This window comes from Dipteris shenzhenensis, chromosome 14, assembly GCF_047967505.1.
Source record: "Dipteris shenzhenensis isolate YYH24624 ecotype China chromosome 14, Dip_SZ_1.0, whole genome shotgun sequence".
Lineage (NCBI taxonomy): Eukaryota > Viridiplantae > Streptophyta > Polypodiopsida > Gleicheniales > Dipteridaceae > Dipteris > Dipteris shenzhenensis.
Window position 1 is genome coordinate 4,378,861 of NC_141609.1, and position 24,975 is coordinate 4,403,835.

At 46.1% G+C, this 24,975-nt stretch overlaps 1 protein-coding gene across 2 annotated transcripts in view; it reads left to right on the forward strand.

Moving 5' to 3' along the window:
- The window catches only part of LOC147894087 (Met-10+ like family protein / kelch repeat-containing protein), a 101,865-nt gene that overhangs the window by 48,500 nt on the left and 28,390 nt on the right, over nucleotides 1-24,975 (forward strand). For both annotated transcript variants that reach the window (XM_087384987.1, XM_087384988.1), the window contains one exon: nucleotides 560-689. In XM_087384987.1, the coding sequence (XP_087241113.1) occupies nucleotides 560-689 (130 nt within the window). The remainder of the gene's footprint in view (nucleotides 1-559; nucleotides 690-24,975) is intronic.

The following is a 24,975-nucleotide window of genomic DNA, read 5'->3' on the forward strand; positions in this document are numbered from 1 at the left end:
GAGGTTATTTTGGAGGAGGCTTTGGGAATCCCTCAGGAATAGAAAATGTACTCTCTTGATGGAGGGATCACAGTAAATATCAGTACTTTTGGAGCAGATCCCCTCTGTCCACAGTCCTTATCAGCTGTTGAGTCTATTCAGCACGGTCTTTGGATTCCAGACATACCAGGATCATTTGGACTAGGATATCAGAACTTTTGGGCAGGTTTTCCTCCTCCACTTCGTTCCTTACTTCGGGCTCAATGGCCTGGCTTTCACTTACTGGGCCCTAGGTATTTTAGAAGGGTTAGGACCCTCTTGGGTTATCATGGTTGGCAACGTGTTGTTTACAGTTCTGTTGACTTTGTGTGCTGAAAGTAGTTTGAGATTTTACTTTGCATGTCTGAACATTCATCTCCTTTAAAGCTTTGCAGAAAATATAAATTTGAGCTAATTGGGATCATACTGGCTGAGGCCAAAAGGTTAATCGAAAGAGGAGAATATAGTGAATCGATAATGTTGTGCAAATTTATTGACAATGTTGTGCAAATTTAGTGACAGGAATCTTGTCTTTGTGCAGGTGGGAACAGCTTGATGACATGGCACTACTTCCTTCAACTTCTTTCACAAGTAAAACTTGGTGCTCCCTAGGACAAGAATTATGGATGACTGTAGCAAAGTCGTTGAATGTGAGTCGTGTTGCACGTCAGGTAAGCTTTTATGTTTCTCATGTTTTTCCCAAAAAGTGCATGGTCATATTGTTCGTGCAAGCAGTTTTTTCCTTTCCGTTGCATCTCTAACATTTTTGTACTCTTTATCTGGTCTTTTTCATTTTCTGACACATGAAATGTCTAACACATGGCAGCAAGTACATAACGTCTAGCATGCCATTGGTTTGAACTGCAGTGTAGTTTTAATAAGTAGCATCTATACTTTGCATATCACAATAGAAGTCCTTTGCAACAATGAGGTAGTTCTGAAAGTGGAATTGCCAGAATGGCATAGCTGTTATGCTCATCACATTTAAGCAAGTTGTCACTCTCAGAAATGTGCGACAAGTTTGTTTTCTCTAAGCATCTTTTTGGAAAGCTGAATAGGAAGAACTCAGCATCTTTGGATGGAGTAATTGGTGTGGATTGAGTGTTCAACTTTTTCCAAGAAGACAGATGTGATAGGACGACTCTCTAACTTGTGTTGGTGCTGTGACAACGCCTTGGTAATTGTGAGATAGCTTTGTCAGAGTCAAGCTCATGATCTATTCAATTATCACTTAGAAATTGAAAAAAAAGTCACAATTGAAATATAAAATAACAACAGCTTTCGTTATGATCCAATCCTTGAGCTGCAGCTCGTGCTTCCCGTCACCCCTGTCGTCAATGCTGCTGTACCTACCCCTCACTCCTTGCCCCTCCTCTTCTGCCTTGGTGCCTGCCCCTCCGTCCCTCCCCTTCCGCTTTGCTGCCTCCCTCCTTGTTCGCCCTGCTGCTCCTATCCCGCCTCCCCTTTCCCTTGTGGGCTCTCTCCACTACTCCAAGAGACCTACTTCACAAGAGGTGTGTGTTTCCGCCACTAGGTGGGGTAGGGTTTACTAGTAGACTTTCTTTCGTCAATGGGGATTGTTAGTTGGAATATTCAGGGCCTTGCCGGTATTTCTCATCGCCGCCCAAGGCAGCTGATTGGTAGCAGCTTCATCTAGATGTCACTGGGGTTCTCATTGAATTCTTCTTATTCAGGAACACAAGTTGGATGATAAAGACTGTGCAAATTCATGTAAATTTGCTTTCCAGTAACACTCTTTGGTCTCCTTCCTAGGAAAAGAACATGCATTTCAGTTTCAGATTCATTTCTCCCTCTTGTGGTGGGACATGGCACCATCAAACTCTGTATAACAGAGTGGATTTTACTTCGTATTGGTGGGCATAAGGTTGGCCTCTCAATCTTTACGTCCCAATAATAGAGGAGATGTAGGCCATTCTATGGGCTATTAGCCTTTCACCTTCGATTGATGAATGTTGACCCATTTCAGTCAATCCTTGCTGACTTCCATTGGCCATGAGAACATGTATTTTTTCAAAAGATGAGTTGCAACATTTGCAAAAGGATGTGGAGTTTGAGAGCTTCACCACCCTCTTCACATGCATTCATGGGTGCCTACCCTCTAGATCATAGGTTAGGGATTGGATGTTGGTGGCCTTACCTTCAGACCTTATCCCACACATATTTGATATTTGCTTATAGGACTAACGTTTCTTTCAGGTGGCCTTTGACACTCTTGGTGCCGCGAGCACAACGCTTAAGGCTAGTCCTCTGAGCTCGGTTCTAGGAAGATTTTCTTCAAGCCCTTCTCTCTAGGATTTGAGTAAGTAGAGGAGGACGCACATACGACCTCTCTCTCATATCAGATTTTTCAGGTTTGGGCCTGGTTCACTATCGACTACTTTTGGGTTTGTCATTGAGATTCCTCTACTCTCTGGTTTCCCTCTTCAACGACAGAGGCGATTAGGTCAGATGGGGTTCCTAGAGCTAGGTTATTGTATTTGAGGGCCCTAACATTTTTTATGAATATATCATGCTCCAGCGGCCTAATGGCTGGCACTCTTTTCAGCAGAGAGTTGAGATTGTGGGAAAGCAGGATTGTCGGATCTATAGGATCTCTTGGCAGTCAGCACTTTGCTAGAGATTTTCTAAACATGAAGAAACGCCCCAAGAATGCTTCTGATGCGGCCCTTTCTCGCCCTCGAGAGTGATTCTTGAGAGTGATTCTTTTGGTAGTGCCCTCTGATTCGGCACCTGCGAAGTTCCACACTTGTCCCTCGCTAGGTTTTGGCTAGAAGAGTTACTGCTTCTCCACCTCTTGCAGATCGGGAGGGGCCCTCTATTACTTTGGACCCCATTTCTATCAGAGCTAGTGATATTCCCGTTTTGGTCTACCCGCCTAGCCACCCTCCCTACCCGCCTAGCCTCCCTACAGCTGCCTCTCTTGTCCGCTGCGTCCCCCGCCCGCTGCCTCTTCCGACCCTCTGCTCCTGTTGCTCCCCTCACCCGCCTGCAGCTCCGTCCTCCTGCAACCCCTCCCCCGCCTGTAGCTCCTTTGCCTGCTACTGCCTCCTTGCTTGCAGCCCCTCCGCCCGAGGCCTTCTCTCTCCCATAATGAAGGACAAAGGGGGATGAGGACAGGGGCCTAGGCGGGAGACCCTTCGGTCCAAATTTACATACACGAGGAGATGGGGAAGGGGAACGTTGACAAGGGGAAAACACAAAAGCAACTCAACTAACGCAGTAACCGCAGCAATATGACAGTGGACAGTACCGCAGCCCAGAAGAAAGGGGCACCCGAAGCCCATGTTGCTCACCACAACCTCGACCTCTATGATTACCTCCACTATTTCGCCACCATCATGTGCATCTGCCACATCATCTACGTCACCTCTCTCCTCCTCTCTTGCATCATCATCACAGGCCTCCTCCCCAATAGCCTCATCACTAGCCCCAACAACCACGGCTCCACAATAATTCTCCCTGATATCCCCTCTACCTCTTAGTCAACCACCCTTCATCGCCTCGTCCGGCCTCGCTACTCCTACACACCATTCCCCCCGCTAGATCACGTTGTCCCCAGCCTCAATACAACCTCAGCAGCCCACCTTCATTTCAACCCCTCTCGAAATCCAGTTCCCACCTGGACCAGGATATCTTAGGCCCCCACCAAATGCATGGGACTCCCTAGTGGCTGAGATACATAGCATCCGGGCCCATCAAGCAGATCTGACACATTACACTCAGGAGCAGGTCCGATACACCCAGGAGGAGGCCCGCATTATACACGAGGAGGACACCCTTATCGAGGGGCTCAGACACGACATCACACAGCTCCGAGAGGAGCTCGGGACCCTGAGAGCAGTGCCTGGAGGGACCCCAGTCAGAGAGATGGAGGCGTGGATATCCACGATATAGTCGGCTATAGCAACGACAACTAGATGGGTGGACGTGGCGAAACGGGAGCCCGCAAAGGCAACCGTTTTAGTCGCCATACAGGAGTAGCAGCAAGGGGCTTCGAAGGACCTCAACATTCGGATACGACGGATCATGCGGGACGGCACCAGCACCACGAAGACGCCCATGGAGGAGGCGATCACCTTTGTGACCACCACCATGGGGGTCCCCAACCACGGCACCCTCCCACGGCATAGAGGGTGCATGACGTGTTGGGAGAGACCCCAACTGAGAGCAGCCCCTAGTCATCCGCTACGAGAGCATTCCACCTTGTCCATGGATGAGGATTTGACACCACTATAGATTGAGTAGCGGGATGTTTCCCGGAAGGAGGGGAAATGAGCCGTGGTCTAAGATGGTAGGCTGTTGACCGACACCCGTCGGGCTCCTATCCGTACCCCCTAGGGGGACGGGGCCTATGAGACTCAGGTTTTCGAGACCCTAGCCTGCACCATTTGGAAGTGTAATGGTACCTTATGGTCAGACCCAGGGAACTTCTCGGAATCTTACACAGGACGAGACATAGTCTTTTACATGGAGACACACTAGAGCCTACAGCGTCCACTACCGATAGTCAGTGGCTACACATGGGAGTCAGCCTTCAGGGATGAGACGAGGGATACAGGAGGAGTTTGAGGATCAAGCGGGGTCGCAGTATTTTACAGGTCTTCCCTCGCTAGAGCCATCTCCGTTGAGAGGAAGCATGCACACTCCCGATTCATGTGGATTCGGATCCGACGTACAGCCACTCGTGACCTTTTCATAGCAATATGCTACTTCCCGCCAGACACATCCCACTTCGCCAGAGTTGCAGGAGAGGAGGGTCAGATATCGCCATATGCACTCGTACATCCGAATATCCTAGACCTTTCAGCTCGCGGGGAAGTTCTCCTAATTGGGGACTTCAATGCTAGGATAAGCACGTGCCAGGCACCACTCCTAGACTTCCGAGACGACTCTATCATGCTACCAGACATGGACCTAGATGGAGCAGGTATGACCAGGATCTCATCGGACCGACATGGGCCTATTACACCTTATGGACACGCGTTCCTTGATCTGGGTTGGATGCATGATTTCATCATCTACAAGGGGCCTATGGCTTTCCTCAGGTGGTTTTACTTGCTTCCCACATGGGGGGGGTACTAGTGTAGTAGATTACATCATGGGATCCCCTACCTTCACCTCACATATCACCGACTTCACCGTAGCACCACTCCCTCTAGGAGCTGATCACACATACCTATTCTTCACTATCGCCACCTCACACTTAGCCACACCACACACACCACATATGATGCACGACACCTACCACGACATACACTTTGATCACAGCCTCTCCCTTGCTCACTCTGGATACCTAAATAGACTCCTAACCTACATCGATCACATACCACTCATAGAGGACCATGCTGCCCTGATTAGTCGTAGACTCCATGAGGTTGCCCTCCAAGCTTTTCCCCACACCACACGGTCCACTAGACCACCACCTCTTGGTTCTATACCTTGCAACAACTGGTACAATGCGGAGTGCAAGGCTTATCGCCAACAACTCCGACTTGAAACCAAGTATCACCTCCCAAACACACCAAACACGGTACGCAAGTACCGACGTCTCGTACGTCGAAAGAAGCAGGCATTTCTTCTTTGAAATGAGGAGGAGTTGTTGAACATCTTGTACAACAACAACTCGCAATTTTGGCGGAGATTCCTTGAGCGTAGGTCTCCATCACCCCTCACCGACATGAGAGTTTGGCACACATATGCACGCCATCTTTATGATGTCCCACACCAGTCTACTCCAAATCTCATAGACACACCTCGCCCCACCACTTGCACGTTGTTCACCAGAGGGGGAGTTAAGGACGCGACATTGAAATTGCACAATGGTCGAGCTAAGGACCACGAGGGGCTATGCATTGAGTTTATCACATATGGGATCGACAAGTTAGCCCCGATCTTAGCAAAGCTATTCAATGACACTGTTTGCCTTGGCTTCCCCCGCACTTGGACACTCAACATCATCACCCCCCTCTAGAAGGCAAGGGATCCCATGGACCCGAGTAACTCCATGACTATCGTGATTGAACAGGTGATGTCCAAGATCTATGCAGCAGTATTGGATGCGTCGGTCAGCCTGTCCGCAGAGATGAGAGGGCCCTGAGCAGAGGGTCAGGCCAGTTTCAGGCGAGACCATGGGACTATGGATCACATACTCACACTCAGGAGTGTCATAGAGGAGGCCAGATCACGGAAGGAGAGGGTATATTGCTGCTTTGTGGATTTCCGCAAAGCCTTTGACACAGTACCTCGAGCTCGACTCATCACATGCCTACAGGTACTAGGATTTGTCCAGGAGATCATTTGGGCAGTCATGGCACTTTATGAGAGAGTCTGAGGCCGAGTTCAGACATGCGCAGGTTGGACAGATGAGATCTTGAGCACCAGAGGGGTCAAACAGGGTTGTCCCTTATCACCAACCCTGTTTGGCCTCTATATCGACGAGGTTGAGACTTTCATGGGGACTTTCGGAGGGAGCGGTTGCTCACTTGCGAGGATCATCATCAGTATTCTTGTTTATGCAGATGATGTGGCACTCTTGTTGTCCACACCCGAGGGGCTCCAGCGACATCTGGATGCACTGCAGGCTTTTTGTTTATCCCATGATTTGGAGGTCAACCTTGGCAAGACCAAGGTCATGATCTCTAAGACCTCTTGAGCAGTCATGCCCCGGGAGCAGTTTACTTTCGGTGGGTCACCAGTTGAGATCGTATCCTCATACACTTACTTGGGGGCCATCTTCTCCGGCCCGATCTTCATGATGAGACCAGCGATGCAGGCCAGACTTAGCAGGGGATATGCCTCACTGGCTTGGCTAGAGAGACAATGCTTCCACTCCCACTTGCAAGATCCTTGGACCAAGGCTCTTCTCTTCGACTCCTCGGTCTAACCAGTTGGTATGTATAGCAGCCCTTGTTGGGGACCTGACATGTCAGAGATAGAGTGGACACGGGTGGAGCGCTTGCAGATCGTTATGCTCTCATGGATGATCCGGGGAAAACCTTCTGTACCACATCATATCATTCCGGCCGAGTTTGGTGCTTCTCCACTCCAGCTAGATGCAACCTTTCAGAGCATCACATATCTACACCAGGTTAGATCATATGGGGACTGCACATCAGGGAGACAGAGGTTGCCATGGTTGGCTCTCGATTCCTCCGTGAGGTTGGTAGCAGAAGCAGATGAGCGATGCTGTTATGCACGAACTCACAGATGGTTTGTGAGACTAGGGCTTCACATCGATAGGATACCTCCTTTTCAGTACAGTTTGGATGCCCCTCCAGTACTCCCACCCACAATTGAGATCGGGCCACACACCAACCAAGTCATTCGAGAGGATCTCCTGGCGCTACACACCTTTAGGACCTGGTTGGAGCCGAGGGAGCTTCTAGTGAAGCTGAGCTTCTACAGAGATCACTGTCTTCGTATTTCGAAGGAGGGATTCATCACACCACCAGGGTACACTGAGCTTCATATGCCTCACTCACTACGGATCTCCATCGGATAGTTTCGGATATCATCACATCGCATCCGCATAGAGGACGGTAGAGGAGAGGGGATCCCTAGGGAGCATCGCATATGCACATTGTGCGACTGTCAAGAGGTTGAGTCAGAGGAGCATTTTATTTTCAGGTGCCCAGTGTACTACGAGATTCGAGGTCGCTACCACTGTCTCTTCAGAGACGGCTTCGGGCTCCTTTTCAGATTCCTCGCCTACCCAGATCAGAGATGCCTCACGGCCTTCATTCACGAGGAGGTTCGACACAGAGAGTACTTAGGCAACGTGGCTTGACCACACCATCAGACACCTCTCAGACCAGGATCATAGAGTTCTTCCCATCGAGGGATATTGATCGTCCGGTCTCTAGCCGCAGACGTGACAGAGACCTCGACCCGACGATCGCAACACTACACATGAGGCCTCGAGGGGACACACATATTACTCTGGGGGACCTCTCGTCATTTTTTAGACCCAGGACACGTCCCAGGGGAGTCACGGTGGCTTTGGTCTTGCGTCGAGCCTCCTCCAGAAGAGCGAGACGCATGGCACCTCTTGACGGATGTCAGTGTCCCATTACCGACTATGGACCAGCCAAGGTGACATGACATACGGAGGATTCCGCTCCGCTCCAGTCTTTTTTCTTTTCATTGTCACACCCAGATGTATTTGATTATGTATGATCAGACTTAGGACTTAGCACGGGTGATGATGCTCATTTAGTAGCTCCACCCTTACTGTGATTTGTATCAGGTTTTCTTTCAGTCTCTTAGACCCAGCGGTATTCCGAAGACTCTAATAAATTTTCTTTCTTTCTCCTACCCAGACCAGCGGTGTTTGGCAGGTTTCATTCATGAGGCACCTAGACACCGTGAGAGGATGCTCCGAGCAGACAGGAGCAGACTTCTTCCTTGGCTGATCCCTCTCAGAGCTCTATCACGGAGTTCTTTTAGCTAGATCACATGGACCCCCACTAGACGAGGCCTCGACATGACCGTGACCCGGAGCCTGTGACCCGACAGCTCAAACAGAGGGTTGACACACAGATCACACTTGGGGACATCTCGTCCTCGTATTGAGTCAGAGCCCGACCGACAGGGTCCACAGTAGCCCTGGTTAGACGCAGAGCTACGACCAGGAGACGTGCCAGGACCACACCTCTGAGTGGCCGACAGCACTCTATTGCTGACTTCATGCCTCCACTGCCTCATCCATCCTGATATCTTGCTGCCGCTGATGATGACGATGATGATGCGGAGATTGATATATATTCGACCATGGATATGACTATGTTGTACTTAGGACTTCGTACTGCCATTCTGCATTTTGCATTGGTATGGATGCTCGTTTAGTAGCTCCACTACCACAGGTTGTTGTATCAAGATTTTCACAGTCCCATCAGTCTTCTGAAGACTTTAATAAACTTTCTTTCTTTTCTTTCTCACGCTTTGCATGATGTACTTTTACCATGAGCTTGCTCATGGTGTTTCTTTCATACGCTATAGAAGTCTCTTCTTTTTTGAGGTGGGAGGGCGGGCAGGGGGGGGGAGTATTTCTGAAAGATACATCTGCAACGAGGAGCCACCAAGGAGCAATGCTCAAGGGGTTGCTGGTCCAGAAGTGGATGTCCCATGTAAGAGACTCAACATTGCTAGCTGATCTCAGGTCAGCCATGTCTTTCCAACATATTTGCAGACAATTAATCCTATGGAATCCAATGGATCTAATCACCAAGATGCCAAAGACAAACTTGTTTTGTCCAAGTTTAAGGGTGACACATGTACCGCCAATGAGCTGGAGGAATGGTTGAGTAAGATGGAAGATTATTTTCAATGGGGCCCTAAGAGTGATCAAGTAAGGTAAGATTTGTTGTGCTACTTTTAGAGGATTATGCATGTACTTGGTGGAGGCACATTCAGCAAGAAGGTAATGCTATTACTTCTTGGGATGACTTCAAGGAGCAAATGTTTTAGACATTTGTATCTCCCCTTGCTCTGGATAAGTTGTTGTGACTTAAAGGAGCAAATGTTCCAGACATTTGTATCTCCCCTTGCTCAGGATAAGTTGTGTGAATTGTATGATTTAACACAGCAGGGTTTAGTAAGGAACTACATCAAAAGGTTTTGGAAGCTATCTCTGTTTGCCCATTGGATAGATGATAGAAGCAAGCTGCTCAGGTTCCTTCATGGACTCCATCCTAGCATAGTTGCTGATGTGTCAGCCCAAAACCCTTGCACTCTCAAAGAGGCCATGAGGTTGGCCGAGCTCTATGAGCATAAGTACAACCCCAAGGAGAGGTGTGTGGGATTGGCTACATGGACAGCAAGCCTATAAACAAGAGTAGCCCTCCAAGGTTTCCAAGCAAGTGGTACCCTCTTCCACAGTCAGTTTTATCCCTAGATATCCCTCATTTTATTGAAGCCATGTTAGCACCCTGAAGCCCTGTAAGGTTGAGGAAGCAAAACCTTCAAACAGGCCCAGCCCCAAGGATGATTCAAAGGACAATAAGGACAATGTGGCTAAACAGTTATCTCAGGCCATCATTGAGGATAGGAAGAAGAAAAATCTCTACTATCTTTGTGGTGAAAAATGGACCCGAGAACATAGAGGTGTGTGCAAGACAAAGGCAGGAGCTAAATTCAGTATGATCATTGAGATTGAGAATGACCCTCTTCTAGGGGACCCTGCAACAGAGCCGGAGTTCCATGAGTGATGGGAGTCTACTCATGGATGCAAGAGGGAACCCTCCTTCCCATTTGACCCTGGTGGGTCTACCCCGTGTGATCGCCATGGTAGATGGTGACTGCCAACCTAATCATCCTAGGATACCGCAGCATGGAGGATTGAGGTTATTGATGATGGCATGGATGTTGGCAGAGATCCAGATGGGAATTCACGTGTTGATGATGATCACGTCTTCTGGGATACCCAATCTAAGCTGTACAACATCTCTCATGCGGCATTCATGCGAGCTCATAGTGCCAAAACACTTAGACTAAAATGCCAGACCTGCCCATATCTTGGTGGATAGTGGGAGCATCCACAACTTCATAAATTCCAAGTTTGTCCAAGCAGTTAGGTTGCATCCTACAGAGATTAATCATAGCTTGCAAGTACAAGTGGCTAATGGGGAGCATACTATTAGTAGGTACTGCTGTCAGGCGACCCAAATCCAGCTGTCACCTGATTATACCTTCCAAGGGGACTTATTTGCTTTGGATATGGGCCCATAGACATTGTTCTAGGCTGTGAATGGCTGAGAGCACGTGGTGAGATTACCATGGAGTTCAACCACATGTATATTAGATTCTTCCATAAAGGTAAGGATATATTTTTGAAAGGCTTTAAGGCACCTAAGTCGGCTGTCATTTCTTGGAGGAAGTTGGCAAGAGACCTTAAGAATGTTTGTGCAATTTATGCCCTCCAGCTGTCCAAGTATGAGGACACAAAGGAGGTCTTGGTTGAGGACCAAGAGATGAAAGAGCTGTTACAGCAATATTCAGAAGTGTTTGCTGATCTACCCCATCATCTCCCACCTCAAAGAGAAATTGACGACTCCTCCATCACTCTTGAACCACGAGTCAACAAAACCCCCTATAGGTTTTCAAGAGTGGAGAGGGAGGAGGTGGCTAGGCAAGTAAAGGAGCTACTGGATAGAGATTTTATTACTCATAGCAGTCCCCCTTCCTCACCTATCCTTTGGTGAAGAAAAAAGATGGATCCTACAGGATATGTATTGACTACATGGACCTCAACAAAATGACTATAAAGAACATATTTCCTATTCCTAGTGTTGATGATCTCCTAGATGAATTGAGGGGAACCAAGTTCTTCACCAAAATAGACCTCAGGTCAGGGTATCATCAGGTTAGGATGAGGGAGGAGAATGAGACAGCCTTCAGAACTGAAAGGGGATTGTATCAGCTTAGGGTGATGGCATTTGGCCTCACAAATGCCCCAGCTAATTTTCAGGCCCTCATGAATAAAATCTCGCAGTCTTACCTCTATAAGTTTGCCTTGGTATTCTTTGATGATATTCTCATCTATAGCAAGTCAAAGGAAGACCATCTCTCTCAAAGTGAAATGCATTATGGAATGGCCACAGCCTGTAAATGTCACTCAGCTGAGAGGCTTTCTTGGCCTTGCCTCCTTTATAGGAGACTCATTAGGCACTTTGCCAAGATTGCTGCCCCTCTCACTGACCTGCTAATGAAAGACTCCTTTGTATGGACATCAGAGCCAAAAAAGAGCTTCCAACACTTGGAAGGTTGCCCTCTGGATGCCCTGATTTCTCTTTACCCTTCACCATTGAGGTAGATGCTAGTGGGAGAGGCATTGGTGCAGTCCTAAATCAGCCCCATGGAGTAGTTGCCTATGAGAGTAGGAAGTGTTAGAATTATTATTATAATTCAGCAGTGACCAATGTAATGTAATAAGTAGGTTAGGGGCACTTTTCCCTCATTTAGAGGTTTTTCTCCCTAACCACAGTTAGTTCACTAACTACGGTTAGTGAAGGATAAGGTTTTGTCACTTAGACAAAACCCATCCCACACTTCTTGTAACAATCACTTCTTCTATTGCAAGCACTACGTTCAGCTCTCTTGCTTCCTGCTCTCTCACTCTCTCTTTTTGTAACATTTGGTATCAGAGCAGCAAGACCCTGCTCCCTGCTCCTTGCTTGCAAGCTCTCCCTACTCCAAGCTCCGTGCTCGCAGATCACGTCCGTATAGCTCTTGCGTCACTTTGTCCGTACTGATCCCGTACTAGCCTACGCAGACATCCTGTACAAGTACCTGCGAATCATTCCGTACAGCTATAGTTGGCCGTTCCGTACAGCTCGTTGGCTGTTCCGTACCAACAACTTCTGTACTACAGCTCGTCGTCAGTTTTGCGTTGCTGTCCGTACAAGTCGTACGGACTGTTCCGTACAGCCGTACATTAGCCGCTAGTCTATACATCCGCCGTACATGTGCCACACTACTAGTTCCGTACAGATCTGCATCGATTGTCCGTACAGGAATCCGCACATCCGTACAAGACGACGTACAACAGAGCTGTTAGGCCCCGTACAAAAAAGTCCGTACAAGTTTAGTGCCATCCGTACAAATTCGCCGTACACATCCGTACGAACATTTCCGTACAAGTTGAGGAGCCCGTACTTCGTGCAGAGTTTTTCTTTGTAGGTGGACTTTGGAAGGTGTTTTTTGGTAGGCATTTGCGCAGACAACCATTGTTTGGTTTGCATTTTGGGAGCTTTTGCATTTTTTTGCAGAGAATTGCAGAAATTTGGGGCTTTTAGTTGATTTGCTCTTTCAGGTGCAATTTCTTGCAGAAATTTGGGGCTTTTGCAGGCAGAGTGCAATTTGTGAAACATTTGGGGCTTTCAGACCATTTGCCCTCTTTTGTATGCAATCTCCCACAAGAAATTGGGGCTTTTGCATTTAAATTGCAATTTTGCGGGTAAAAAAAGAGTTTGGAGGTTTGGAGACAGTTTTGGACTCAGTACGAGTCAAATTGCAGACTTTTGCCACCTTTTGTAGATTCTATTTGCATATTTTTGGGCATTGAGCAGAGCATTGTGATGCATTTTGAGCCTTTGACAGTATTTGTCATTGTGGGCATATCTTTCTTTGCAGATTTTATTTGTGCATCTTACATCCCAGGAAGGGATTTTACTTGTTCAGTTTGCTGTATTTCTGAGTTTATTTGGCAAAAATGGCACAGAACAACTCAAATGAGGTGTTCGGGGTTCTCACACAGGAGGATAAGTTGGATGGCACCAACTACTCCTTGTGAAGTTTCATGGTTCGAAATATCTTAGCTGGCAGAAATCTTTGGGATTATGTCAATGGAGGTGAAGAAAGACCAGATACAACGCCCATACCAGTCACTCCTACAGCTGGAGGCAGGGGTAGAGGTACAAATACAGCACAAGTAATTGGAGCAGCCGCTCCAGGAGCTCCCACAGCAGAGCAGAAAAGATGGGACTCTAGAGATGTACAAGCTCTTTCAGTAATTTCTCTTTCAGTCAAGAGGTTCATTATACCTCATATTTGGTCATGTAAGACTTCTATGGCAGCTTGGGTAATACTGGAGAGTATGTTTGCAGCAAGAAACGATGCCAGAGTTTCCTTTCTGAAGCGAGAACTTTCCCATATACATATGGAGGAGGGAGATTCCATGAATTCTCACCTCACGAAACTTCAAGATCTCAGGGAACAATTGCTGAACATTGATGAAGTCATTCCGGATTCAGAGATGATCTCCACCACTCTGAACTCTCTTCTTGAGTCCTATCTTGGTTTCCACGCCTCGCTGAATTTGTCATTGAGGGGGGGCAGCAATCCTCTCTCCTTTCATGAGTTGGTAGGACTTCTGCTGCAGGAGGAACAAACACACAAGAATATGGCAACCCGGACTGGCGAGCATGCTATGCTCTCTAAGTTCAAGCCCAAGGGTAAAGGGCAGCATAAGCCACATGCACATTAGCCCACACATCAGCATAAAGCTGATTCTGGACAGCCTTCTTATAAGGCACAGGGTGATACAAACAAGCAGAAAAAGAAGGGGATCTGTCATTATTGCAAGAAGCCAGGTCATTATATTGGAGAGTGCAAGAAGCGCATAGCCAGAGAAAATAAAAGGGATTCCAGTATGGCTGCATCAGATGCATTAGGTCCACATTGCCATGATGGAGGAGATGTTGCAGTCAACTTGGTTGAAGAGCACTATGCCTTTTTGACTTGCACTTCAGATTTTTTAGTGGGTAGTTCAGATACTACAGCCACTAATAATGATGACCCATATGCTTTTTTGACTTGCAGTTACGATCCTTCAAAGGATGAATGCTCTTTCAGTGTTGATGAGACACTACATACTTGGTATTTTGATAGTGGTGCTTCAAAGCACATCACGTCCAAGGAAAATTTGTTTGTAACTTTGCATTTTTCACTCACCAAGAAGAAGATAACTTGTGCAAATAATTCTTCTCATTCAGTGTGTCGAGTGGGAGACATTATTCAGTGTGTCGACTGATGGCATAGATTTTAGAATTTCAAATGTACTCTATGTGTCAGGTATAAAGAAGAATTTTCTTTCAGTGTCCTCACTCAATAGAGGAGGATTTCAGGTTGGTTTTTATGATGACAAGTGTGCAGTCAGAGATAAAGAAAATGAATATGCTTTTGTTATGCTCTAGCCGAGATAGCATGACCTCGGATAGATCGGTGGGCATTTTCTCTTAGATGACCAACTTTTGTAATAGTTAATGTGCGTAATTGAAATGGTCAAGAGAAGTAATTGCCAAGGTCCTAGGTGAGGGTGGAATGGCATTGACTAGGTAGTTCTGAGTGCTAAGGCTTAGGTGCACCTAAATGTGCAATAATGCCAAGGGGCAAGTGGTTTTTAATGTGCCCCAAGAGAGGGGTAGAAAGGTGCACCAAGTGGAGAGGCTAAATTGATGACATTTGGCAAGGAGAACTATCTAGGGAATTGAGGGTCTCATGGATAAGCATGAAAATAACGAAGGAACGTAGGAAAAGAGATCCAGGCTATAGAAAGTAGGGTCTGACAGTTGGTATCAGAGCCTTGTGGAGAGGTAAAGGACCAGAGAAGGGTGAACGTGACTAGACTTTGTGACGAAGCGAGGTGGTCACGGAGATGTTGGCGACGCCTGATCGACGGCGTTCTCGACTGTCGATGTAAAAGCCTAGTGGGGGTCCCGTAACGCGCTGATGCGCAAGTGGCCTATGAAACGTGGGCACTGGACTACTGCGATGGAGGTCGTCAAGGTTGACGATGTTTTCCCAAGCGGGGCTTGAGCGCAGGGGACGCAGCGCAGGTTGGCTACCGTGGCCTATGAAGGATCTAAATTAACGGACGGCTGAACTTGGGACAGCGCAGTTGGACGAGGATCGACGGAGAAGGGAGGCACGTGAAAATTTTGTTAGCGCATGGTAGTTGTAGGTGGGCTCGCAATCATTCGACGGATCACGCCACCTCTACGCTCCACCTACCACAATTCGCTGCCTTACGTGACCCTGAAATCCCACCACGAAACAAAAGCTCCGTCTGGTCTTCTTCCCCGTAGACCGTCGAACCACCACGCTGTTGTTGGTTGAAGCTCGTTGTTGGAGCCTAGCTACATCTAAGAGGCCTGTTAGCACAAAAATTGAGTAAGTTGTGATCGATTAAAGCTGAGCAGCCGGGATTGTTGCGAACATCCTTCGAAGACAACCAGGGAGCATCTTTTCTCTTATATATACATATATTTCAGGTTTTCAGTTTGCAGTAGTTGTTCCTGTACAAAAAGGGGTTTGGAAGTGCTGTACTTTTGGAGTTTTCCCGTGAGAAAAGAAGAAAGAAAAATTATAAAGACTGAAAAAAAAAAAAACCCTCCTCCATTGTGAAACTATGGAGGCAGAAGGGCAGAATTCTAGGGTGAATCCTAGTGAGTCTAGAGTGCAGTCTACACAACAGATGTCACATCATGCAGCACCTACTTTGATTGGTAGGATTTCGATATTAGAAGATGCTTTACAGCAGATTATGAACCAGCAGCTTCAAGTGAATGCTGGTCAAAATGAGATCAGGGAGATGGTACAAGCCTTGTCGGTTAGACCGTCGAGAATTGATAAGGGCAAAGCTCCAGCAGAGCCAGAGCCCAGTATCCATTCATTAGAGCACGCAAGGGTCAAAGTGCCTAATATCGCTAATTATAGACCGGAGAAGTACGCTGGTCGGATGACCGAGCGCAGCTCTGATGATGTGATCAAGGTTTGGTTACACAAGTGGGAAGAAGCCTTCGCCATTTGTGAAATTAGATCCAATCTAAAGAAAATTTGTGAGGCCACACACCTGTTTATTGAGGCAGCGGATAGATGGTGGATAAAGCAACAGAAGGATCAAGTTGCTCCAACCACTTGGGAAGGGTTTAAAGCTGAATTCAAGAAACACTTTCTCCCACCTGATGAAGAGTCCCGAGCTTGGGATGCTTATAGAAATCTTCGTCAGAGGAGTCTGTTGGTGGCAGAGTACACCGACAAATTCAGGGAATGTGTTATGAAAATAACAGACCCTCTCCCTATGTCGGTTCAGTTAAAGGACTATATCTATGGATTGAACGACAAGATCAAAATGGAAGTTCGGGCTAAATATGTGACTACATTAGATGAATCTATTGCAATAGCCCTGAACTATGAGGAGGCCAGAGGCAGGTCTGGTGGATTTGTGCAGGCAGGGACTCAGTATGAGTACCCGAAAAAAGGGGGATTTCAGAGGAAATGGATTTCAAAGACAAGTGTCTCGCAGCCAAGTGGCCAAACCAAGCAGGTGAAGCCGGTTGAGGGACTAGTAAAAACAAGTACCACCGTTGGGGTGAAAAGGAAAATAACTCCAATGGCAGCCCGGGCTTGGTCAAAGTCCTCGTTGACCCCTGAACAAAAAGAGAAAGCTAGAAAAGAAGGATTGTGCTTCGGCTGCCTTCAGCGACATCAATGGAAGGATTGTCCACTGAATAAAGACCGTCGCACGGCTAATATGATAATATCTGAATGTGACGTGGAAATGCAGGAGAGTCCCAATGCGGAACATATGCAGATGCAACTGGCGGGACCTTCTCAGAGGTTAGTACCTTGTTTGTTATGTGTATCTGTTGCTAAGCTAGTGACGAGTGCACCTGATAACATCCTATCTAAGCCCGCAGCAACGGGGTATACGGCCTTTAATGATACGGAGTTAATTAAAATGAAAGGGCAAGTGGCCAGTCATGATGTCATTGTGTTGTTTGACTCGGCGTCAACTCACAATGTGATTAACTCCAAGCTCGTGAAGAGACTGAAGTTAAAAACAAGCCCATCTGACTATGCGTATACAGTCAAAATGGCAGATGGAAGTTCAACTGAAGTATGGGACCAAAGAGTTACCCAGTTGGAGCTTCGGATTCAGGATTATGCTGAGAAGCTTGATTTTGAAATGACCAAGCTTGCTCATGCAGATATAGCCCTGGGTATGGCGTGGCATTCTAGGAAGAATCCAGCCATTGATTGAAAAAAGCACGTATATCAATTCAAGATGAATGATGTGCTTTATGTCTTGCGAGGTGAAAAAGATATACCTCAGGGACCGTTGGTTTCCGTGATGGAAATCAGAAAAGCTCAAGTAGAGTTTTTATTCCTTTGCACAGCATCGGTAGAGCCGGTGGATGATTCTTCGGCTAGCACTGATGTTACGCAAAGTGGTGAGATGGCCAAGCTGGCTAATCTTATAATAGAGGAGTTCTCTGAATGTTTTAGGGATGAACTACCTTATGGATTACCTCCAGAGTGGAAAGTTTAACATAAGATTGAACTGATCCCGGGGGCAGAACCTGTAAATAGACCTTCCTATAGAATGAGTTTTGCCGAAGAGGCGGAGGTGCGTAGACAACTGGAAGAATACCTCAAGTTGGGGCAGATTCAACCAAGTTTCTCACCTTTTGCTTTGCTAGTGATATTAAAGAAGAAAAAGGATGATACGTTTCGCCTCTGTATAGATTACAGAGCATTGAATAATATCACTGTTAAGCACAGGTATCCGATGGCTCGGATTGATGATTTGCTAGATGCATTACATGGAGCCGTGATTTTCAATAAGATAGATCTTAAGTGTGGCTACCATCAAATCCGGATTAGAGCCGAGGATGTGCATAAAACCGCTTTCAGAAGCAGGTTTGGTCATCATGAGTTTTTGGTAATGCCCTTCGGACTTACCAATGCTCCAGCGACCTTCGTCATGCTTATGAACGATTTACTACGTCCGTATATCGGAAAGTTCGTAGTACATTTTATTGACGATATCTTGATATTCAGTAAAAGTGTTACTGAGCATCGTGAACACTTAAGAATAGTGTTCAGTACTTTGAGGAAAGCCAGTCTTTATGTGAATAAAAAGAAAACTATACTGTGTATGGTTAGGCTTGAGTATTTAGGGTTCATAATTACTCCACAGGGGGTAGATATGGATCCGAAGAAAGTGGCTGCGATACTAACTTGACCAATCCCTCAGAGTCTGACCGCGTTGCGATCATTCTTGGGATTTGTCCAGTTTTATAGAAGGCATATCATGGGATATTCTGAAATAGTATCGCCATTGACTGATCTGACCTCGGATAAAGTACCTTTTATTTGGGGACAGAATCAACAAGAAAGTTTTAACACCATAAAACAAGCTGTGGTCACAGGACCAGTGTTAAAAATAGTTGATCCCCAGAAACCGTTGTTCCTAGAAACCGATGCAAGTGGCATTGCGGTAGGAGCAGTCCTCCTTCAAGAGGGAAGGCCAGTAGCCTTTGAAAGCAAGAAGCTTTCTCCCTCTCAAAATAATTGGCCAACTCATGAATTGGAGTTGTATGCTGTTATCCATGCTCTGAAAACATGGAGGCATTATTTGTATGGTTCAGAGTTTTATGTGGATGTAGATCATGATACTCTGAAACATTTTTGTAAACAGCCTGACTTGAGGGGCCGCCAAGCTAGGTGGGCAGAGCTCATGCAGGAGTTTAATCTAATGATTCGGTACCGAAGAGGAAAAGACAATAAGGTGGCTGATGCGTTGTCTCGCATTATGCACAACCTGAGTTTCACAGTATTAGAGAGTGCTCTAATGACCGAGATAAGAGAAACTCAAAAAGTGGATGAGTTTGTCCAGAGCTTATGGCCTAAGGCTCATGTGTTAAAACCCGGGGAAAGTGAAATGGATGACCTGGCATCCAGAAATGGCCAAACTTATGCAAGATATACCATAAGGAATGGTATGCTAGTTAGAAATGGCAAGGTTGTAGTACCTGGTCCGAATGATCTCAGGCAGAGAGTCATTCGACAATGCCATGATAGCCCGTGTGCGGGACATCCAGGAGTCGAGAAGACATATGATCTCGTGAAGCGAGATTTCTTTTGGCCAAAGATGAAAAAGCATATTCATGAATATGTGACACGGTGTTTCTCGTGTCAGGTAAGTAAGGCCGAGCGGGTGAAGCCACCCGGACTTTTACAGCCCTTGGAGATACCACTAAGTAAGTGGGAGAGCATTTCCATGGACTTTATTGTAGGGCTACCTGCAACACAAGGAGGATATAATCCCATCCTTGTGGTGGTTGATCGTCTAACCAAGATGGCTCACTTCATTCCGACTAGAGAGTCTGTTAGTGCCCGCAAGTGGCGGATTTGTTTATTAGACATATATTTCGTCTGCATGGATTACCTAGATCCATAGTGTCAGACCGAGATGTCAGATTTACCGGTCATTTCTGGACAGCGGTATTTGAGACACTAAGGACTGAGTTGGGAATGAGTAGTGGGGATCATCCTGAGACGGATGGTCAGACGGAGACAGTCAACCAAGCTTTAGAGGATATGCTGAGAGCATATGTGTCATTGAGGCAACATACGTGGGACAAGTGGTTGCCATTGTTGGAGTTTGCCTACAATGATAGGAAACATTTCTTTACCGGGTTCAGTCCGTTTGAACTGAACTATGGTTATAGACCAGCAAATCCAACTATAGTTGGAGTACCTTAGAAAGTGCCTAGTGCCGCGAACTTTGTAGTTCAGATGCGGGAGATGCTAGCACTTGCGAGAGCTAATATCCGCCAGGCTATGGATAGAGCCAAGGTGTATGCGGATGAAAATCGGTCTATAAGAGTATTTAAGGAAGGAGAAAAAGTTTTTCTCAGAGTTCCTTCGCACTCGAAGTCGTTGACTTCAGGAGAGTGTGCTAAGTTATCACCTCGATACTGTGGGCCGTGGTTAACTCTAAAGAGAATAGGCAATGTAGTCTATAAATTAGAATTGCCACAGGGGTGTAAGGTGCACCCGGTTTCTCATGTTTCGCGCTTAAAGAAATTTTTGCATACAGGTGACTCACTAATCGAAGGTGTGGTTTTATTTCAGGAGATAGAGGATATTGCAAGGCGCAAGCCAACGAGAATCCTGGACCGAGAAACAATGCAAATACGAAATCGGAAGATACCCACGGTGTTGGTTGCATGGCATGGTCAGCCTCTATCGGAAGCTACCTGGGAATCCGTATACCAGTTACGGAGAGCGTTCCCAGATTTCATCATCGAGGACGCTGATGCTTGAAGAGGGAAGGAATGTTATGCTCTAGCCGAGATAGCATGACCTCGGATAGATCGGTGGGCATTTTCTCTTAGATGACCAACTTTTGTAATAGTTAATGTGCGTAATTGAAATGGTCAAGAGAAGTAACTGCCAAGGTCCTAGGTGAGGGTGGAATGGCATTGACTAGGTAGTTCTGAGTGCTAAGGCCTAGTGCACCTAAATGTGCAATAATGCCAAGGGGCAAGTGGTTTTTAATGTGCATCAAGAGAGGGGTAGAAAGGTGCACCAAGTGGAGAGGCTAAATTGATGACATTTGGCAAGGAGAACTATCTAGGGAATTGAGGGTCTCATGGATAAGCATGAAAATAACGAAGGAACGTAGGAAAAGAGATTCAGGCTATAGAAAGTAGGGTCTGACAGCTTTGAGATTTTTTGGCACTTTGTATCGGGGTCTTTTTCAGCTTGATTCATATGAAAAAAGATCCCATCTTGCATTATCAGTTAGCACTCCCACTATTGCAATGCACAATGCGGAGTTGTGGCATGCCCGGTATGGGCACATGAGCTATGGGAGCTTAATGACACTTCAAAGGCATGATATGGTTGATGCATTATCTCCTTTGGAGTCGCCTCCTCCTCATGCATGTGAAGGTTGCATTCTTGGCAAAATGCATAGGCTTCCTTTAAAAAAGGATGGTGCAGTGAAAGCTACAAGAAAATTGCAGCTTATTCACAGGGATGTCTGCGGTCCCATGAGGACACTTGCTTTTGGGGGTTATCTCTATTTTGTTACATTCATAGATGACTTTACCAACTACACTTGGGTTTATGGTCTCAAGGCAAAATCAGAAGTGTTTATGCATTTCAAACACTGTGGCTATGGTTGAAAATGAGACAGGACTCAAGGTGCAGACACTTCGCACAGATCGAGGGGGGGAGTACATGTCTCATGAATTTGAGACATTTTTGAAAGAAAAAGGTATTATGCATCAGCTTACAGTGAGGCTTACACCTCAACAGAATGGCAAGGCTGAGCGGAAGAATCGCACCACCATGGAAATGGATAGATGCATGCTCACAAGTAAGAAGTTGCCTCACAGGTTTTGGCTGGAAGGCCTCATGTGTGCCAACTATATTTTAAATCGGGCTCCTACAAAGGCTTTGAAGACAATCACTCCCTATGAGGCATGGCATGGGAGAAAGCCTTCAGTGGACCACTTCAGAGTTTTTGGTTGTGTTGCATATGCCCACGTGCCTGTGGAGTTTAGACACAAGTTGTCAGATAAGGCACTAAAATGCATTTTTGTGGGATATAGTTCACAAAGCAAAGGCTATTGTCTCTACAATCCTGCTACACGCAAGATTCTTGTCAGTAGAGATGTCATATTCTCTGAAAATTCTGCACATACAAATGCTGAATTTCAGATTCCGGCCTCTTCAGATGATGTGTTTGAGGGGATGCTTCCTATAGCATTTGGTTCCCCCGCTGAAAATTAGAATTTACAGCAACCTCCGCCAGCTCCACAAATACAGATTCAGCCCCAAGCTGAATTGGTACAACCTTAGGGTGTGGATGAAGTTGTCAGGCGAGAAATTCAAGAGATACACGCAGCCGAAACAGTCTCGCATTGGTTGCTTCAGACTCTCAGGGAGAGTAGGCTTGAAGCTCCATTTTCTGGCAGAACTCGCAGTGCAGTCAGGCATATGGAGGGAGCTCATTCAGTTGAATCAACTTATGCAGGTACTCTTCTTGATGAGGAGGAGCCTGAGACATTTGAAGAAGCAAAAGATGATGTGCATTGGATGAATGCCATGCACGATGAGTTGCAGTCCATTAATAAAAATCAGACTTGGGATGTTGTGGATTTGCCACCAGGTAAAAATGCCATAGGTACACGGTGGGTTTTCAAAGTCAAAAGAAAGCCAAATGGGTCCATTGATCGGTACAAGGCAAGGCTGGTTGCAAAAGGATATGCTCAGAAAAAGGGCATAGATTATGAGGAGACTTTTGCTGCTACATCCAGGATGACAACCATCAGGTCAGTTATAGCCATGGCTGCAAATTTTGAATGGAATGTTCATCAGTTGGACATTAAAACAGCTTTCCTTAATGGAGACTTGTTGGAAGAGGTTTATGTCAAACAACCTCCGGGCTTTCAAATTTCAGAAAATGCACTTCAGGTATGCAAGCTGAATAAAGCTTTGTATGGGCTGAAACAAGCCCCACGTGCATCGTATGCCAAAATTAATGCCTTTCTGACCAGCAAGGGGCTGCGTAATAGTCCAACTGAGAGCACCCTCTACATCAAGAAGGATGGGGGGGATATTCTGGTCATCATTCTTTATGTAGATGACATGCTGCTCATCGGATCAAATGAGGAAGTAATTGCAGATTTCAAGGCCCAATTGAAAGCTACATTTGATATGTCAGACTTAGGCTTGTTACATTTCTTTTTGGGGATCCAATTTATTCAAGAGAAACGTGGCATTGTTATGTCTCAGTCCAAGTATGTTCAAAAGCTCTTGGACAGATTCAACATGCATGATTGCAAGCCTATGTCCACTCCCATGGAGCTGGGGCTGAAGCTTACAATGCATGATGCGGATGAATCAATTGATGTCACACTCTACAGTCAGGCTGTTGGATGCCTCATTTATCTCCGCAATACACGACCTGATATTCAGTTTTCAGTTTCTCAGGTGAGCAGGTATATGCACAGCCCAAAGATTATGCATTGGCAGGCTGTAAAACACATCTTGTTACTTGCAAGGTACAAAGTCTTTTGGCTTGATGTTTCCCAGGGATGCATGCTTACAGTGACTCAGATTGGGCTGGAGACTATGATACTAGGAAGTCCACCAGTGGGAATTGTTTCTTTCTAGGACATGCTTGCATTTCTTGGTTGAGCAAGAAACAATCTACAGTGGCTACCTCCTCATGTGAAGCTGAGTACAGGGCAGCTTTCACAGCAATAGTTGAATGTGTTTGGCTGCGTCGTTTATTTGCTGATCTTCATCTTTCATTGGAGGGTCCTTCTCCGATTCTCACTGATAGTCAGAGTGCTATAGCAGTGGCAAAGAATCTTGTGTTTCATGCTCGCACGAAGCACATTGAGGTTCATTATCACTATGTCAGAGAGAAGTTGCATGCAGGAGAGATTAGTATGATCTATGTGTCAACACATGATAATGTTGCAGACATCTTCACCAAACCACTTCCATGTGAAAAGTTTGAGACATTTCGTAGTGCCCTCAACTTATATCCTTTCGGTGATTGATCATTTCCTTGTACATGACATTGGCACTGCAGGGGGGTGTTAGAATTATTATTATAATTGAGCAGTGACCAATGTAATGTAATAAGTAGGTTAGGGGCACTTTTCCCTCATTTAGAGGTTTCCCCCCCTAACCAGAGTTAGTTCACTAACTATGGTTAGCGAAGGATAAGGTTTTGTCACTTAGACAAAACCCATCCCACTTCTTGTAACAGTCACTTCTTCTATTGCAAACACACGTTCAGCTCTCTTGCTTCCTGCTCTCTCACTCTCTCTTTTTGTAACAGGAAGCTGGATGCCAAGGAGCTCACATTTGTTGGCTATACTCCATGCCATTGAAAAGTGGCATCACTATGTGTATGGCAGCCATTTCAAGGTGAGAACTGTTCATAGAACTCTTAAGTATTTCCTGTCCCAAACTAACCTCTCTCCCAAGAAAAACATACAAAACTATGATTTTGACATTGAGTATAAAGCTGGAAAGGAGAATATTGTGGTTGATTCTCTATCTAGGATGTGGGCATGTACCTTAAGCTCTATTACTGATATTTATAAGGAGTGGATACATGGAATCCAAGAAGAATATATGTCAGATCCAGAGGCTGATGTCATTTTCCAGGCCTACAAAATCATGCTTGTGAGGGCCATCCCAAATGCAAGTTGTCTTATGGCTTATTATGGTACAAAGGGATGATTTTCCTTGTGGAGAAGTCTATCTACAAGTTGCTGGTTATACAGGAGATGCATTCATCTCCCATGTCTGGTTATATTGGTCTATTCAAGACCCATAACTCTCGCTAGCACTGGACCTGATAGGCTTACCGGTACTCTCGCTACACAAATAAAGCAAAGTTATATATGGAAGGGACTATCAAAGGATGTTTACAAGTTGGCCCAAGGATGTAAACCATGTCAGCAACACAGAGAGCTTAATCTTAGACCAGCAGGTCTTCTTCAACCATTGCAATCCCTGGGGGTAAGTGGACTCATATATCCATGGAGTTTATACTTCGTCTCCCTGTGATAGCGAAGGGATGGAATAGCATTTATGCTGTGGTCGAAAGGCTTACCA